The sequence below is a fragment of the Ailuropoda melanoleuca genome, chromosome 13 (assembly GCF_002007445.2).
Source record: "Ailuropoda melanoleuca isolate Jingjing chromosome 13, ASM200744v2, whole genome shotgun sequence".
Classification (NCBI taxonomy): domain Eukaryota; kingdom Metazoa; phylum Chordata; class Mammalia; order Carnivora; family Ursidae; genus Ailuropoda; species Ailuropoda melanoleuca.
The window spans coordinates 31,415,347-31,431,366 of NC_048230.1; the positions used below are offsets into that span (position 1 = coordinate 31,415,347).

A 16,020-nucleotide genomic window follows, 5' to 3' on the forward strand; every position below is an offset into this window, starting at 1 on the left:
CCCCGGGAGACCAGCCAGGGGTGCTGGGTGACCCGGCCTGTCAAACCCACCCACCTGAGAATCCCTTAGCGGGATCTTGCCCGCGGAGAATGGTATCTAGAGCCCACAAACCGCCGTCTCGGCGCGTTTTGCGAAAGGAAGTGTTCCCGTGATGACCAATCAGCAGCGAGAAGCCGTTTTAACGTCCCTCCCTCTTTCACCCCCTGCCCTTTAGTTTCGTTCTCCCCACCTGAGCGCTGCGTTTGCGCTGTGCGGCCCTTCCAGGACGCCGTCCGCCGCGCGCCCAGCTGGGAGTCCGGCGGCGACCTGCCTCCGTGACATGGCCGGCTCAGAGGCTGGTGAGTCTCGGCCCGGAGCGCCGGTGTGTGTGGACTGAAACCGTTTAGATCCCCCGAACGCTCCTACCCCTTTTATCTCGAGTCCTTTGGCTGGACTGCCTAGGTCTGGGCTGACACCCCGTCGTAGTGGGCGGTTTTTGTGGGTTTCGTAGCCCCGCTCTCGGTCGGCCTAGAGGCCTGAGCGTGATTTTGGGGTGTGGAGGAAGGACCCCGTGGCGAGGCACGCAGCACGCCTTCAACCTGGCTGCAAAAAGGGCAGTCAGAAAGCGTCTTCCCGGGACTGGTATTTCTCCAGAGAATCCAGCCACTGTTAGCGTGCTCTCTGGTTCTTGAACTGTGGGGACTGAGGCCGTCCCTGCATGTGCATTGAACTTTTGGGGAACGGCACTTTTAAGATCTGCTGGTGCTCCTGCGAGAGTAGAGGAGGATTTTTCTCCTCAGTGCCCTCTGGAGTTACCGACTTTGTCTAGCAACCGCTTTCGAAAAGCAAGTGGGTTGGGTTGTGTGGGACGCTTTCATCCCTTCCCTCAGGACCGCGTTCAAACGACTTGTCGTGTTTTGGNGTTTTGGTCAGCTATGAGAAGTGGGCATGGTGGGGTGGGGGGGAATAACGTGCCTTAAACACACAGACATCGTTATTTCCAGAACATCCTGAATATGTCAAATACGGAGTAAAAGGACTTTTTCCTTAATCGCTAATTATATCAGGGAGCAAGTAGGTCAGGCTTTCTAAATTACCTTTGTTCGAGAAAGTCTTTAAATAACCTTGCTAATTCCTACCGTATCTGGGGGTTGGGTGCGGTGGTACACAGGAAACTTCCAACGGTGTTGGTAATGTACTAGTTCTGAATTTAGGGACTTTTTATGTATTTTCTATATTTTATTTTTTACATTAAATGTAATTTTAAAAAAACTAACAAATGTTATAGTGTTGGTGTCATTATTTCAGTTTTTAACAGCCTAAGTTAATTACCACCTATTTGGGCACCGGAGAAATTCTGACTTGCACAAGATAATTGGGTAAAAACATGACTAATACCATTGGGAATTTGAAGCAGTATCTGTTAATTAGTTTATGGTAACCTCAGACTATCGTTAACTGTCTTGTTTATGACATATATTCCCGTTTATTTGTATGTATTAAATAAAAACAGCTAGGTATGACTGGTAAAATAAGAAAAGGGGTAAGATAACTTAAGCTACTAGGTTGCATTAGTGAAGGTTGGATTTGCATCATAGTTTCGACTAACATTAAAATTCTAGCACTCTGGAAGTCATCCCAAGAAATTAAATATATGTTTTCAAAAATCGTGCCTGAGGGTCTTTGAACTTCTATAATAAATATTTTATCTTCTACATCATTCAGTGTCTGTCTTTGTAAGGGTGACTTTTTCTAGTGCTATTTAAGGCTGATCTTTTTCCTTTCCTGACAGAGTGGATAACTGTTGCCAATAACCTTCTTTTGAAATGTCATATACACCTGAGGATACGAGAAATAGAAGATTGTGATGCTAATGTTTTTATTGCTCTTTACCAATCCATTTTGGGAGAAAAGGTACCAGGTAAGGGCACTAAAAAGTGGGAGTAATAGTGACTATATCTTAAGCCAGGAGTTTTGAGTGCCCTCAGTTAGATCCTACGGTATTTATAAAATCTTGAATATTTTTTTGTTTATATCTTATTTCTATCTAATTATTGCATTCATTACCTTAATAAATACCTTAATGAGACCCACACATAGTAACAGCCTTGGTCAAATCAGTTCGAGTGGTTTTGGTCATTACTGTTTAATTATGCCTAATACCTCATGAAAGTCACACCTTTTCTGTAAATGTATCTTCAGAGGTTCTGAATTTGTTGGGTCTTGTTACTTAACCAATATTACAGATACAAGTTGATGTTTGTCCTGAATCCCTGGTTAAGTATCTCAGAGTCCTTATTCATAGATTCCTCTACTGACTCTGTTTATGTAGCTTACAACCATTAAGTACTAAAACTGTGTGTAGTCTCTGTTTCTTTCCCACTGTTACCGTGAATTAGTGCCTTCATCACTTGGAATAATGGAGATGGCGTCTAGCTGGTATCTTTGATGTTAGTCTTAACCTCCTTTTGAGCGTAGAGGCATATAGTTATCAGGTCAGTCTCTTAAAATACTTTTTTCATCCTTCCCCAAAACATTCATCTTCCTCAGTAACGGAGGAGAAATTCCAAGTATAAGTTGATGTTAAAATCTTTCCTCTGTCTGGTCCATACTGACCTTTTAAATCATTATGCCAATAATTCCTACTAGGCTGCTTTAACAAGACTTAAAAGAACTCTCCTTTTGTACCTGTTGTGGGTTTTTTTTTCTGTCATGGAAAGTAGCCCATGATTATGGGTTAAAGTCTCATTTCATGTATTATTTCCTTTATTAGAGTATTAGCATCTCTTTGAATTCAGGGATCTCTTTATCTTTCTATAGTATGGTGCTTATTGTAGAGCATATTCGTATATATGTTGATTGACTATTCAACTAATAAAGGCGCTATGTAGAATTCAAGCTGTTAGCTTTTTCTGTACTTTATAGCTTGTTCTGTTTGGGTGGAACTTGATTTTGTAGCAGTTAACCTCATTTAGAAGCGTGGCCAGAGACTGTGATAACTGGGACCCTCAGATGAAAAATTATGTAGCTTTTTTTCCACAGACCTCATAGCTATTCCCAGGAGTCAAGAGGATGAAGCTCACAATGTACAAGCAGTAATTGATTCACTGGCCTTGGATTACCTGCAAGTCAGCTTGTCTCACATAACAGGTTGGTATATACTTAACCATCAAATAATTTTATATTTTACTATAATTAGGTAGAACCCTATACATTGTTAACCAAATGAGTAAGCTTATGAAATAGACCAAACAGCAACACTGAGCCAAGGCCATTGAATGGTAGAATTAAGGCACCCATCCTTGAGAGGTTTTTTAGGAGAGTCAAACATTGAGTTTGTGATGGACTTGGGTCTGAGATGTAAGTACCTAGCTGGTCGTTTGAATTATGTTTTTTGTTTTCGTTCTTTTATTTTTTGTTTTGTTATTTTTTTAAGTAGGCTCAGGGCTTGAACTCATGACCCTGAGATCAAGACCTGAGCTGCAATCAAGAGCTGGATGCTTAACCAGCTGAGCCACCCAGGTGCCATTACTTATTTTAAAGCTAACATGCTGCTTGTTTGTGATAGGTAAAAATTAGCAACATCTAAATGTCCACTAAATAGGGACAGGTTAAATAAGTTATGATTGCTCCATACACGGAATTATTCTGCCACTGTAAAAAACTTTTGATGATGCTCATTATGTAAAATGTTTCATATTAGTGCAGTAGCCTCCAATGTATATAGTGTCAGAAGAATGTGCACTTAATGTGCGGAGTATGGTGCTACTTGTAGAAAACAAAGGTGAGGAGAGTAAATATGCAGTTGATTGGTTGCAGAAGGACTCTTTCAAAGCATGTGCAAGAAATCTATAATACTGATTGCTTCCAATAAGAGAAACTTCAGGGCTACGGGATGAAGGTGGGATGAGATTTCATGATACACCTTTTGCACTTTAGCGAATTATTTCATTTTTGAGAGAGACAGAGAGTGTGTGTGTACAAATGCGAGGAAGGGGCAGAGGGAGAGAGAATCTTAAGGAGCCTGACTTGGGGCTTGATCTCAAAACCTGAGATCATGACCTGAGCCAAAATCAAAAGTCGGATGTTTGAGCTACCCAGGCACCCTGCATTTTTTGAATTTTAAACCCATTAATATATTGTGTATTCAAAACAAAACTAAATTGTGAACTTTTTCCAAAATAAAGTATATCATGCTTGTATTCTAAAGCCAAACTTAGCAAATATAAATCCCTGTATTTTAAATAGTAAGAAAATGAAGCTTATTCCAGGAAATTATTTCAAGGTAAGGAAGAGAGGGAATCTGTGGGTTTGAAACTATATTTGAATCACTAAGAGAAGACTTACACTACTGGTTTGACAGTTAAGAGAGAAATATTAATCAGGATAGGTCATTTACATCTTAATATTGATGGCAAACTTTTAGGAAAATACTCTGTCTTAAATTTTTGAGTGCAGCTCTAGGTGAGTAAATGTTGTTTGGAGATAATTCACTTTGAAGGATAATCCAAGGGTTTTCCTGTATTTTTGCAATTTAGAATTGCTTTATCACTAGAATAGGGCAATTTCTGGTATTTGTGCTTTTTAAATCTATAGCAGGGTTGTATTTGCATATATAACTTTTTTTTTCTTAAGATTTTATTTATTTATTTGACAGAGACAGCCAGCGAGAGAGGGAACACAGGCAGGGGGAGTGGGAGAGGAAGAAGCAGGCTCCCAGCGGAGGACCCCAATGTGGGGCTCGATCCCAGGGCTCTGGGATTATGCCCTGAGCCAAAGGCCCAACCACTGAGCCACCCAGGCGCCCCCGTATATAACTTTTTAACGCAGAGCTGCTCCTGACAACTCACACCCACCCCATGAAAAGTTGCAAAACTGCTTACCTCTTCTGGTATACTGCAGAGCAGCTTTCTACTCCTTGTGTTCTGTTTAAAGCAATATCTCCTATACCACGAAGCACTGCATTCTGGCCAGCGGTCTTAGTTGCTGGGTTGGCAGAGGATGCTCCCCATCCTGGCAACTGAGAAGTTCTGAGTATGCCCTTGGGGTATACTTGTGTATCTTGTTAAGCCAGAAAAACATAAGGCTTAAGAACAAGATTTCTGTTTGCTTTAAACAGAAAAAAAAAATTGTCAAATGTTGTCCATCTGTACTAGTAGTGTTGTTGAACATCACATTTCTGGTTTAGGTTTGTTTTGTGTCATGAATGAAGTTTCGAATGGCTAGATTCTCTCAAATACCAGATTTCCATTTTGCCTCTCCCTTACTGGTTTGAACTTATGAGAATGCAGGCATGATCTCCCAAAAGACAACTCAAGTGTCTCAAGCTAAATTCAGTCCATACCTGATGTTGATTAGAGTCCATTTTAGGTCACACTAAGCATGCTGAGTTTCCATGCTTTTACCAACCCATTTCTTGTCAATATTTCAATTTAGCATTTATTAAAAATTTATTATGGGCCAGGTATTGTGCTAGGGATTGTTTAAAGATTAACTTCTGGGTGTAAAGTGGATTTGGTGGGAGATTGGACTGGAGAAGTTGGGGGTAAGGAGATTAAAAAAGGTTTTCTATGCATGGACAGTTTTTTTTAAGAAAATTTATTAACGTATTGTGGCGCCTGGGTGGCTCAGTCATTGAGTGTCTGCCTCCGTGGGATCAAGCCCCTCATCAGGCTGCCTGCTCAGCGGGAATCCTGCTTCTCCCTCTCCCACTCCCCCTGCTGGTGTTCCCTCTCTTGCTGTGTCTCTCTCCATCCAATAAATAAATAAAATCTATTAAAAAGTATTGAAGTATAGCTGACATAAAAAGTTATATTGGTTTCAGGTGTACAACAGTGATTCGACAGTTCAGTATATTATATAGTACTGTGAGTAGTGTAGTTACCATCTTTCACCATACAATGCTTATTACAGTATTGTTGACATTATTCCCTATGCCTTACTTATTTTTTTCTTTAAGATTTTATTTATTTATTTGATGGAGAGAGACACAGCCAGTGAGAGAGGGAACACAAGCGGGGGGAGTGGGAGAGGACGAAGCAGGCTCCTAGCAAAGGGGCCTGATGCGGGGCTTGATCCCAGAACGCCGGGATCACGCCCTGAGCTGAAGGCAGACGCTTGACAACTGTGCCACCCAGGCGCCCCAGGGGATGTTTTCTTAAGTCCACTTACCTGGTTTCTTGATAAAGGAAGGAATATAATCAAACATATTCAAGGCTGCTTCTTTTGTTTCTTCAGATATAATCAGGCATCAGAAAATTCATGTTTTGGGGCACCTGGGTGGCTCAGTCGGTTAAGCGTATGCCTTTGACTCAGGTCATGATCCCGGAGTCCTGGGATCAAGCCCCACATCAGGCTCTTTGCTCAACAGGGAGTCTGCTCCTCCCTTTGCCCCTCACCTTGCTTTTGTGCTCGCTCTCTCTCTCTCAGGTAAATAAATAAAATCTTTAAAAAAAAAACTCATGTTTTTAATATTTATATTGTTTTTCCTGAGTGTATAATTCTTTTATCTTGAACAGTATTTACATGGTGGTATAGTCATTTCAAAATTATGAGCCTTTCAGTTTCTTGGTTAATATTTTTAATTAGCTCTTTATCCTGTGTTTAGGAGAAAATATAGTGAAAGGAGACAAAGAATCTATTAAGAATTTGCTAGAAATATTTGATGGGTTGCTGGAATATCTTACAGAACACATCAGTGAGACATCTCATGAGAAAAGTAAGTTTAAAAATAGAAATTTGATTTGGTTTGTATTCTACATCCTGTCTCTTTCTACCTTTTTTTCTTTTTCCCTGCTTTTCTTCACAGGGATTGGAATCACTAATGCATATAATTGGTAAATTTAATCATAAATCTCAATTCTTACTGTTCTCAGTGGTTGAGAAAAACTATGCTAGACTGTCACCGTGTCTTTTGTCAACTTGGATATTTCTTATAAATTACTTTAAAGCTAATCTATAATAGCTGAATTCTGGCTAAAATTGCCTGTTACCCTATTATTGCATGAAATTATTGACTAATTTCCTCTGTCAGAACTGCTATTTTTGTTACAAATTTGAATTTTGCTAAAGCATTAGCAGGAAGAATTAGTGTGTTTTTTGTCTTCAACCTATGCCTAGGTTTGTGACAGCCTGAACATTTTATTTTTAGTCTTCGAGTAACCCAGTTTCCCAAATTGTAACAATTTTTGTGTGAAATTTTTGTTTTATGGTTTTTTAATGATAATTATAAAGATTAATATTGCCATGTTATTTTCCAAAAGGCTTATGGTTATTTAAAGTGTGTCAGCAGAATATAAGAACTATTTATAATCGTTGACTCAATATTTCATTTCTAAGAATTTATCCTAAGGAAGTAATATAAAAGAAATGTGCTTAAAGGTCTTCATTGCAATGTTATTGAAAAGAAAAAACCCGTGTGTCTTAATGATTTGAGATTGGTTGAGTAAATAATGTTCTATGTCATGATTGGAGTAATATATGACCCATGTAAGAATGGGTTTACTATTTTAAAGTTATCCAACAAATTTTCAGCAAAAGTAGCAATCAACATAAATTCCAATATGAATGAAGACAAAAAATTCGGGTAGGCTTATCCTTCTCACACTGTTGATGGTGAGACCTGTGCTGTGATTATAACATTTGAAATTAACCTTAAACTCTTTAGTGATAGTTTTCTGCCTTTTATCATTATTGCTGAAAAGATTTAAAAGCATATATAGGTATGGCCTGGAAGGAAAAATTGCCACAAGATATTTCTTATTTCAAAAACTTTGAGTGTTCTGAGTATGGAGTATTTTGCGTGTTTAATATATGTTAAATATGTACCAGCCCAGGTACTCTGGGAGGATTCAAAATTGCATGCCATGTTTATTGCTGTCGAAGAAACCTTTACTCAAGTCAGGAAGACAGCCATAAATACATAGAATAGCCCCCCCAGATGTGCAGTTTTACTTTCCGCGGTTCAGTTACAGTCAACCTTTGTCCAGAAGCAGATTGACATATTGTCAGAAGGTCATAATAGCCTAATGTTGTATTGCAGTGCCTGCATCATTTACTCACTTCATCTCATCACGTAGGTATTTTATCATCACAAGAGGGTGAGTACAGTACAATAAGGTATTTTGACAGAGAAACCACATTTCTGTAACTATTGTTGTAGCATATTGTTATAATTGCTCTATTTTATTATTAGCTATTGTTAATGTGCCTAATTTAGAAGCTAGACTTTATCATAGGTATGTATGTACAAGAAAGGCGTATATATAGTGTTAAGTACTATCCGTGGTTTCAGGCATTCTCTGGAGATCTTGGAACATATCCCCCATGGATAAGGGGGGACTGTTGTACAATAAAAACATAGGAGAGTGAAGACAGGTGAAACTCACCTTATTCAAGGTTACCAGTAGCTATTTTAATGCTCTGTAACTGTTCAGTCATTTTAGCAGCAAGATTAAGAGGTAGAAAACTACCTTTAGGTGGAGATTGATTAATTTGAAACTTTACACTGACAGCAGCAGTTTTTACAATGCAGTGCTTAATTGCATGTAGGGGAGAGACGATAGTGGCTTGGTCATGGATAGGGCAGTGGGGATGGAGAGAGGAGCACAGAACTGAGAGATACTTACATGTGAGTCTGGTAGTAGTGAAATGCTGAGGCAGGGGGTGAGAAGGGATCTTGCCAGGGGAGGTCAGTAGAATGTGGTGAACTTAGGGCTGCTAGGAGGGAGTTGCACAGATGGGTCCTCCCTCTGTGGTAGTACCTGAGTTTCAGGACAGTGTTTTCTAAAGTCTGATTCTCACCTCTGCAGGTCCAAGTTGATATGGCAATATTACCTACCTAGAGCTGAGCAGATTCTTCAAAATGCCAGTTAATAATGGGAAGTAAATCTTTATTATCATGAGTCACATCAGGTATACAGAGCAGCTTTTTCCTGTTACCTGAGCTAGCATTAGCATTTACTTAAACTGAAGGACAAAGGATTTGAAAGGAGAACTTGAGTCAGTGCCGCATTATGCTCCTCATTGTTTAAAGCTCTCGAAGCCTCAGTTTTCTCATCTGAAATTCTTTCGTGGGTGTAGTGAAGGTCGAATAAGTAGATATGCATGAATAGTTTAGCAGTGAGCCCAGCTTACAGTAATTGCACAGTGAATGTTAACTAATGTTATTAAAATGTTGCCTGTTGAGTACAGAAATAGAAAGAAATGAAGGTGGATGTTCGAACAGGGAATCTCTAGAAATGGAGATGGAAATGACCATAAATCTGGATCACAGGAGGTTCACCAATATACCTCCTGAAATCACTTTGCTAGTGAGTTGCTGCACTTGTGAAAGTGTAATCCTCAGATATGTTGGGGTAGAAGAAAAGAGTGATCGTCTTAAGGAAAATTTCATCCAAGCCTTGATGTAGGCTGACTCTTAGTTAGGTTAGGGGAGTGATAGTCTTGGAGCCTGAGGCAGGCTGATATAGTCATGTTGTTCTGAAGCCACAGCCTAATCCTTTTACCTCAAACATCCCTTACAGATAGGAAGGTTATAAACAATAGAAAATGAACCTACCACCTAGCTTAAAAAATAAAACGTTACTAATACAACTGCGGACCCTGCTTTTAAAGCAACGCTTTTGTTGTTTCTTTGTTACCCAAGTAATATGCTCATCACATCACAGGTGATGATTTGATTCTTTTAAAATTTCATGTTCACAAGAGCCCAGTTTACCAGGAGAGGGTGAGGGTGCCTTGCTCTTCTTATCTCTACCTACCCCTGTTTAAAAATAGCATTATTAATTTGGGGGTTTGGGGTATTGTTTTTATCTATCCTAAACAGGTGAAACTGGACAGAGTTTTAAAGAATCCCATCAAGGAGAACCTTTGGAAGAGCCAGAAAGTACTAAGGAATCCACGTCATCATGGAAAAGAGTTTCTTTTGAGAGGTAGCACTCAGTGTCTGTGAATTTAATCATGGCAAGTTATGCTTTTTCCTTCTACTAGAATTGAAATGGCACACAGTATAACCAGAATGGTGGCAAAAAACAGAAAGAACTAGTGTGAAAATTTTACTACCTTCTCATATTTTAAACCTTCCTGAGGGAGTTTTAAGAACCATAAGCTATATGTAGTACTTAATTCTCAGTATTAAGCACCTACTTATTTTTAAATTTTTCCCTAGGTCATCACAATAGTTTGTTCCTTATAGAAAACTTGGAAAGTACAGAGAAATAAAAAACAAGCAGAAAAAAAAGGTGAACTCTACCATTCAGAATGGAATAAGTACTTGTTGATGTTTTGTTATACTTTAGTCTTTGTTACTGTTTCGGGGGTTTTTTGGATTTAGCCCTATCGTTTATATAATTTTGTTTTTTGCATTTTAAAATTTTACACATCAGTGGTCTTCAAGTTATTAAGATCTTTGTAATAATTTTTAATCACCATATAAGACCATTCCTATGTGTGCTTCATTATTGGCTAAACCACTCCTCTAAGGTGGAGGTGGCTGTTCCTGTGTTTTTTACAGTTTTTAAAAATGTGATACATGCTTTTATTCTTTAAGCTACATCCAATGAGAATGAATGTTAGAAGGCTATTAAAAGCAGTCGCTTTCCAAAAAGGCAGTGATGGTTTATACACTCACTGGCAATATAAAATTGCTGGGTTACTGCACCCTTGTGAACCAGTATTGTTAACAAATATCAAAGTATTAAAATTTCTGTGATTTTATAGACAAAATATGTCATTACAGATTTGATGGTAGTTCTAACTAGCGGTTGAATACGATGCTATGACTTTGTTTTAAATATCTGATTTTCTATTTTTTTTAGAGTTTGTCATGATTTGAAAATTACAGTCATTGCTTTTCTACGTATAGTACATTGTGGAAAACACGTCTTAAAGGAGACTCCCATGAGATGAATTTCCTGACTTTATTTTTTATTAACTAGATTTTTTAAAAAAGTGCTAAAGTGAAATAGCACATGAATATTTAGTACAAAATTAATACCCTACCCAGACTCCACTCCCACACCCCTAGAGTATCCAGTGTTCATTGTGTTCTGTGTGGATTCCCCTATGCATTCAATCCTTGACACTTTCAATACAGTTATTTTCACCATACATATATCAGTCAAAACAAAACAGACAAGCAGCAAGAAGTGATAAGCAGTAGGAGGAGTGTCTTGCCTTTTTTCTGGACATAACAGTGAGCAGTCTGAATACCCATAGGCAGGCTGTTTGAAGGAACTCTCAGGGTCCTTCTCAGGAGGAGCCCTCTGTGGTTAGGCCAGGCCCCAAGTAAGTAAGAGAACTCTTTCAGGTGCTCCTTGTCATCTGATGCTTTGGGCCCATCTTGGGATGGAGATGAAACAGAATCCACTGGTGAAGTAATTAGACTGGGAGACACGGCACACACCTTTTCTCTAAGAAGTAATGGTAAGTTGTTATATATCAGTTATTGTTATTCAAGATATAACTATGAAAATAGAAATAGTTAGGAATGTTTATAGTTGAGAAGAATAGAGCTGCAACTCGATATTAGAATTGCACTTCCAGGAGTATACCACCATTATCCTAAATACGAACAGTTACCTGAAATCAGTCAAGTAGGAGTCACAGGCACATGGGCAAATAGGTGATGCAAGTTTGTCTTGTAATATGTGGGACCTGATACTCTGGGAAGAGAATTCTGGATGCAACCTAATGGTCTACTCACATTCAGATTACCCCCCTAAGTGTAGTTTCCTAAACGGGGTGACTCACTCTTTTCATGGTTTCAACCAACTAACCTGTATAGACAGTGGCAATTTTTCTGGCAGGCGTCAGGCCACATTTCTAACAGTCTGCTGCTTATACATAGTAAGCCTGAATATCTTTCAGGCCTCTTTTGAAGCTCATACCTTGCTCTCCTCCAGCATTCTGTTCCCTGTCCTGCCTACCTTGGTTGATATGCTCTTTTCTGGCATCATATTGTTTTTTCTGCTGGGGTGCTCTTCCTTCCTTTCTATTCCTGGCAGATTCACCCTACAAAGCCCAGCCTCCCCCATGTGCTTCAGGTTCTAAGGCTCTGTATTTCTACAGTGTGGCCCTGTCTCCTCCTTTTGGTAATAGCATTCACACATCGCATAGTTCACTTCGAGTATGTCTATTAGGTAAACTGAGTTTCCGGGACAGTAGCCACATTATATTCATTCAGCAAATATTTAGTGCCTTCCATATGCCAGGCAATGGTGTTACAGTGGTAAATAAAATAGACACAAATCTGTTCCCTTGTGGAGCTTACATTCTACTTGTGGAGGCAGCCAATAAATAAGACAAATAAGTGAAATATACAGTAAAATTATTCGTATTCATCTTAGTATTCTAAAACTTTGCAAAACACCAGGCCCACAATAAGTTGTGGGGGTTTTTTAATGGAAGAACAGGAATGCTAGAGAGGAACTAAGTATATTAAAATGGGAATCAGGTGGCCAAATTTTTATCCAGACTCTGCTGTTGGCTTCTGTGACTTTGGACAAGGCCCTTATCTTTCCTGAGCCTCAGTTTCTTAATATGTTAAATCAGAGAATTCGACAAACCATCTCTGAAATGCATTATTAATACTTTTATTCCAAAGAATAGGCACTGGATTCCAAGGAATTAATGTTCAAAGAACCTAAGTCTGGAAGGTTAGAAAGTAGACCAAAGACATGTACTGCTACTGGGAGGAGCAAAGTAATGGAATGGCCAGAGTCAAATGTAGGTAATAATGTTTCTAGAAAGAAGAGAGTCAGATGGATTGACAAAAGGTGGAAGGGATGGTGATTTTAGAAATGGTGTTCTGTGATAGCAACGGCCACATAGAAAGGTTATATCTGTAAAAGTGAATTGTTTTCAGATTTTAACTGTTCAGATTATAATACAATTAAGGCAAAAGAGAAAAGGTTGAAAGAAAAGCTAGGGTAAGGTGTTTGGGTTTGATGTCATAAAGGGCTATGGTAACTTCCTCTTATATTTGGATTTAAGTCATCAGATAACTGTTGTCATATATATACCTTCATGGGCGTCTAATTTAGACTTCAGTTCCTGGGCTATGAATCTTTTTTTTAAATTGAGATATAATTGACTTGTAACTATGTTAGTTTCAGTTGTACAACCTAATGATTTTATTATGACATGATCATCACAAAGGTCTAGTTAACGTTTGTTACCACAGGTAGTTGAAATTTTTTTTTCTTGTGATGACAACTTTTAAGATCTATTATCCTCTTTGTATATTCTCATGACTTATTTAACTGGAAATTTGTACCTTTTGACCATCTTCACCCATTTTTTTCTACCTACAGCCGCCCCCTTTTTATGATGAAATATTATATACATTTATCATATAGGTACTTATATAATTGAATTTTATTAATGCTTACAGTAGACAAGTTCAGAATCTTTGCAGTAATAAAACAGTATGTCCTTAAAACAATCTAAAAATTATGGGGAGAGATTTGAGTGTCACTTTCAGTCTGACAAAAGTTCCAGATGGTAACTAAGCATGAGATTTTAGGAGAAATTTCATCAAAAATAAAAAGCATATGAGTGGAAAAAAAGGACCCAGGTAAAAGTGAATTAGCCTGGGGTCAGGCTGATGACAAATTCAGTTTGGGTAGTAGAGAAATTGTGGACCATGTTAATGAATTTTGAACATTAGCTCTCAGATGCTCTTCATGTAAATAGGAAGATACGGAGCAAGATTCACATATTTTAAATATGTTGCTGTGAAAATGGCCGTATTGCACTGGATTGTGGAAAAGAAAAGCACAAAACATGTGTTCGCTGGTTTTTAAAAGACATAAAATGAGTGTCAAAAATTTTAAAATACACAATGTCTTGGAATTGCATGGAGTTTGGGATCTGTGCAAGGTGAATTTTTCCATTTGTAGTGATTATGTCATTTGACCATTTGGTGACAAATGAGTTTTCTGTGTGCATTTTCATACTTTCAAAGAGAGGAATAAGTTTATGGTGAAGTCTTTCATTAAATTGAAGAAGGTGTGAAGAGTCATCTGGAGAGGGGGAGTCATAAATCCATTTTGTTTGTGTACTGTAGATTTCTATGGGAGCAAAGTGTATATTCAGAAATATTTTAAGACAGCTCTATATGTAATATTATAAAGCTGATTCAAAATATTAAGCATTCAAAAATTAGACAAGACAATTTCATAAATTTTTTTTATTATGGTATCAGCCAAGACTCCTAGCTCAGAGATATACCCCCATAACAGCGTTCCTACAGTTCTGGCACCTATTTGTATATGAGTGTGTTCCAATAAAACTATTTACGGTGGTGCCTAACTGGCTCAGTCAGTAGAGAGTGCGACTCTTGATCTTGGAGTTGTGAGTTCAAACCTCAGGTGGGTTGTAGACATTACTTAAAGTCTTAAAACAACACAACTTTATTTACAAAAACAGTTGCTGAGTCAGATTTGGACCTTGGGCCATGGTTTGCCAACCTCTGACCTGGAGAAAACCACTGTTAACATTTTGATTTCTTTCCTTACAGATACGCAAATGTGTATCTCATATGATCTTTTAAAATGTAATCATATAATACATATTAGTAACTTTTTAAATGGAAGTATAATTGACACACAATATTACATTAATTTCAAGTGTACAACATAGTGATTTGGCAACTCTACATGTTATGCTATTTTCACCACAAGTATAGCTACCATCCGTCATCATACATTATTATATTACCATTGACTGTATTCCTTCTCTACCTTTCATCCTTGTGATTTACTCATTCCATAACTGGAAGCCTATGTGCCTCTCACTCCACTTTGCCCATTTTACCCATTCTCCCTACTTCCTCCTGTATAGAAACCAACAATACAGTTCTCTGTATTTGTGGATCTGTTTTTTCTTTTTTTTGTTCATTTGCTTTGTTTTTTAGATTCCATATGTAAGTGAAATTGTGTTTGTCTTTCTCTGACTTACTTCGCTTAGCATAATACTCTCAAGTCTATCCATGTTATAAATGGGAAGGTCTCATTCTTTTTTATGACTAAGTAATATTTGTGTCTGTGTGTGTGTGTGTTATGTGTATACACCACATCTTTATCCCTTCATTTATCAACGGACAGACACTTGGGTTGTTTTCGTATCTTGGGTATTTTAAGTACTGCAGTAAAGAGGGATGCATATATCTTTTCAAATTAGCGTTTTCTTTGGGTAAATACACAGTAGTGGAATTACTGGATCATGTATTTCTATTTTTACTTTTTTGAGGAACCTTCATACTGTTTTCCATAGTGTCTATACCAATTTCCATTTCCACCAACAGTGCACAGGAGTTCCTTTTTCCTCACATCTTTGTCAATGCTTGTTATTTCTTGTCTTTTTGAGTCTAGCCATTCTGACAGTTATAAAGTGATATCTCATTGCAATTTTGATTTCATTTCCCATGATGATTAGTGATGTTGAGTACCTTTTCTTTTGTCTATTGACCATCTGTATGTTTTCTTTGGGGAAGTGTCTATTCAGGTCCTGTGCCCATTTTTTAATCTGGACTTTTCTGGTGTTTAGTTATATGTTATTTTTATATTTTGGGTATTAATCCTTTATCAGGCATATCATTTGCAGATGTCTTCTGCTCAGTGGTTTGCCTTTTCACTTTGTTGATGGTTTTCTTTGCTGTGCAGAAACTTTTTATTTTGGTATAGTCCCAGTAGTTTATTTTTGCTTTTGTTTCCCTTGCCTAAGGAGACATATCAGAAAAATGTTGCTAAGGCTGATGTCAGAGAGATTACTTGCCTGTGTTTTCTTCTAGACGTTTTATGGTTTCATGTCTCACATTTAGTTGTTTAATCCATTTTGAGGTAATTTTTGTGTATGGTGTGTTGATTCTTTTGCATGTAGCTGTCCACTTTCCTACCTCATTTATTGAAGAGATATTTTTTTCCTATCTTATATTCTTACCTCCTTTATTGTAGATTAAGTGACCACATAAGCATGGGCTTATTTCTGGGCTGTCTATTCTATTCTTTTGATCTTTGTGTCTATTTTTGTGGCACTTGT

The 16,020-nt window shown here is 37.9% G+C and overlaps 1 protein-coding gene across 3 annotated transcripts in view; it reads left to right on the plus strand.

The window, feature by feature from the left end:
• Window positions 1-33: 33 nt before the first annotated feature.
• The window catches only part of CEP95 (centrosomal protein 95), a 38,260-nt gene continuing 22,273 nt past the window's right edge, over window positions 34-16,020 (plus strand). For 2 of the 3 annotated variants that reach the window (XM_034640883.1, XM_011231403.2), the window contains exons 1-6: window positions 215-338; window positions 1,772-1,900; window positions 3,022-3,129; window positions 6,587-6,697; window positions 9,806-9,911; window positions 11,288-11,403. In XM_034640883.1, the coding sequence (XP_034496774.1) occupies window positions 320-338; window positions 1,772-1,900; window positions 3,022-3,129; window positions 6,587-6,697; window positions 9,806-9,911; window positions 11,288-11,403 (589 nt within the window). In that variant the 5' untranslated portion in view covers window positions 215-319. Of the gene's footprint in view, window positions 339-1,771; window positions 1,901-3,021; window positions 3,130-6,586; window positions 6,698-9,805; window positions 9,912-11,287; window positions 11,404-16,020 lie in introns of all 3 variants that reach the window. The other variant, XM_002924506.4, reaches the window with a different exon arrangement.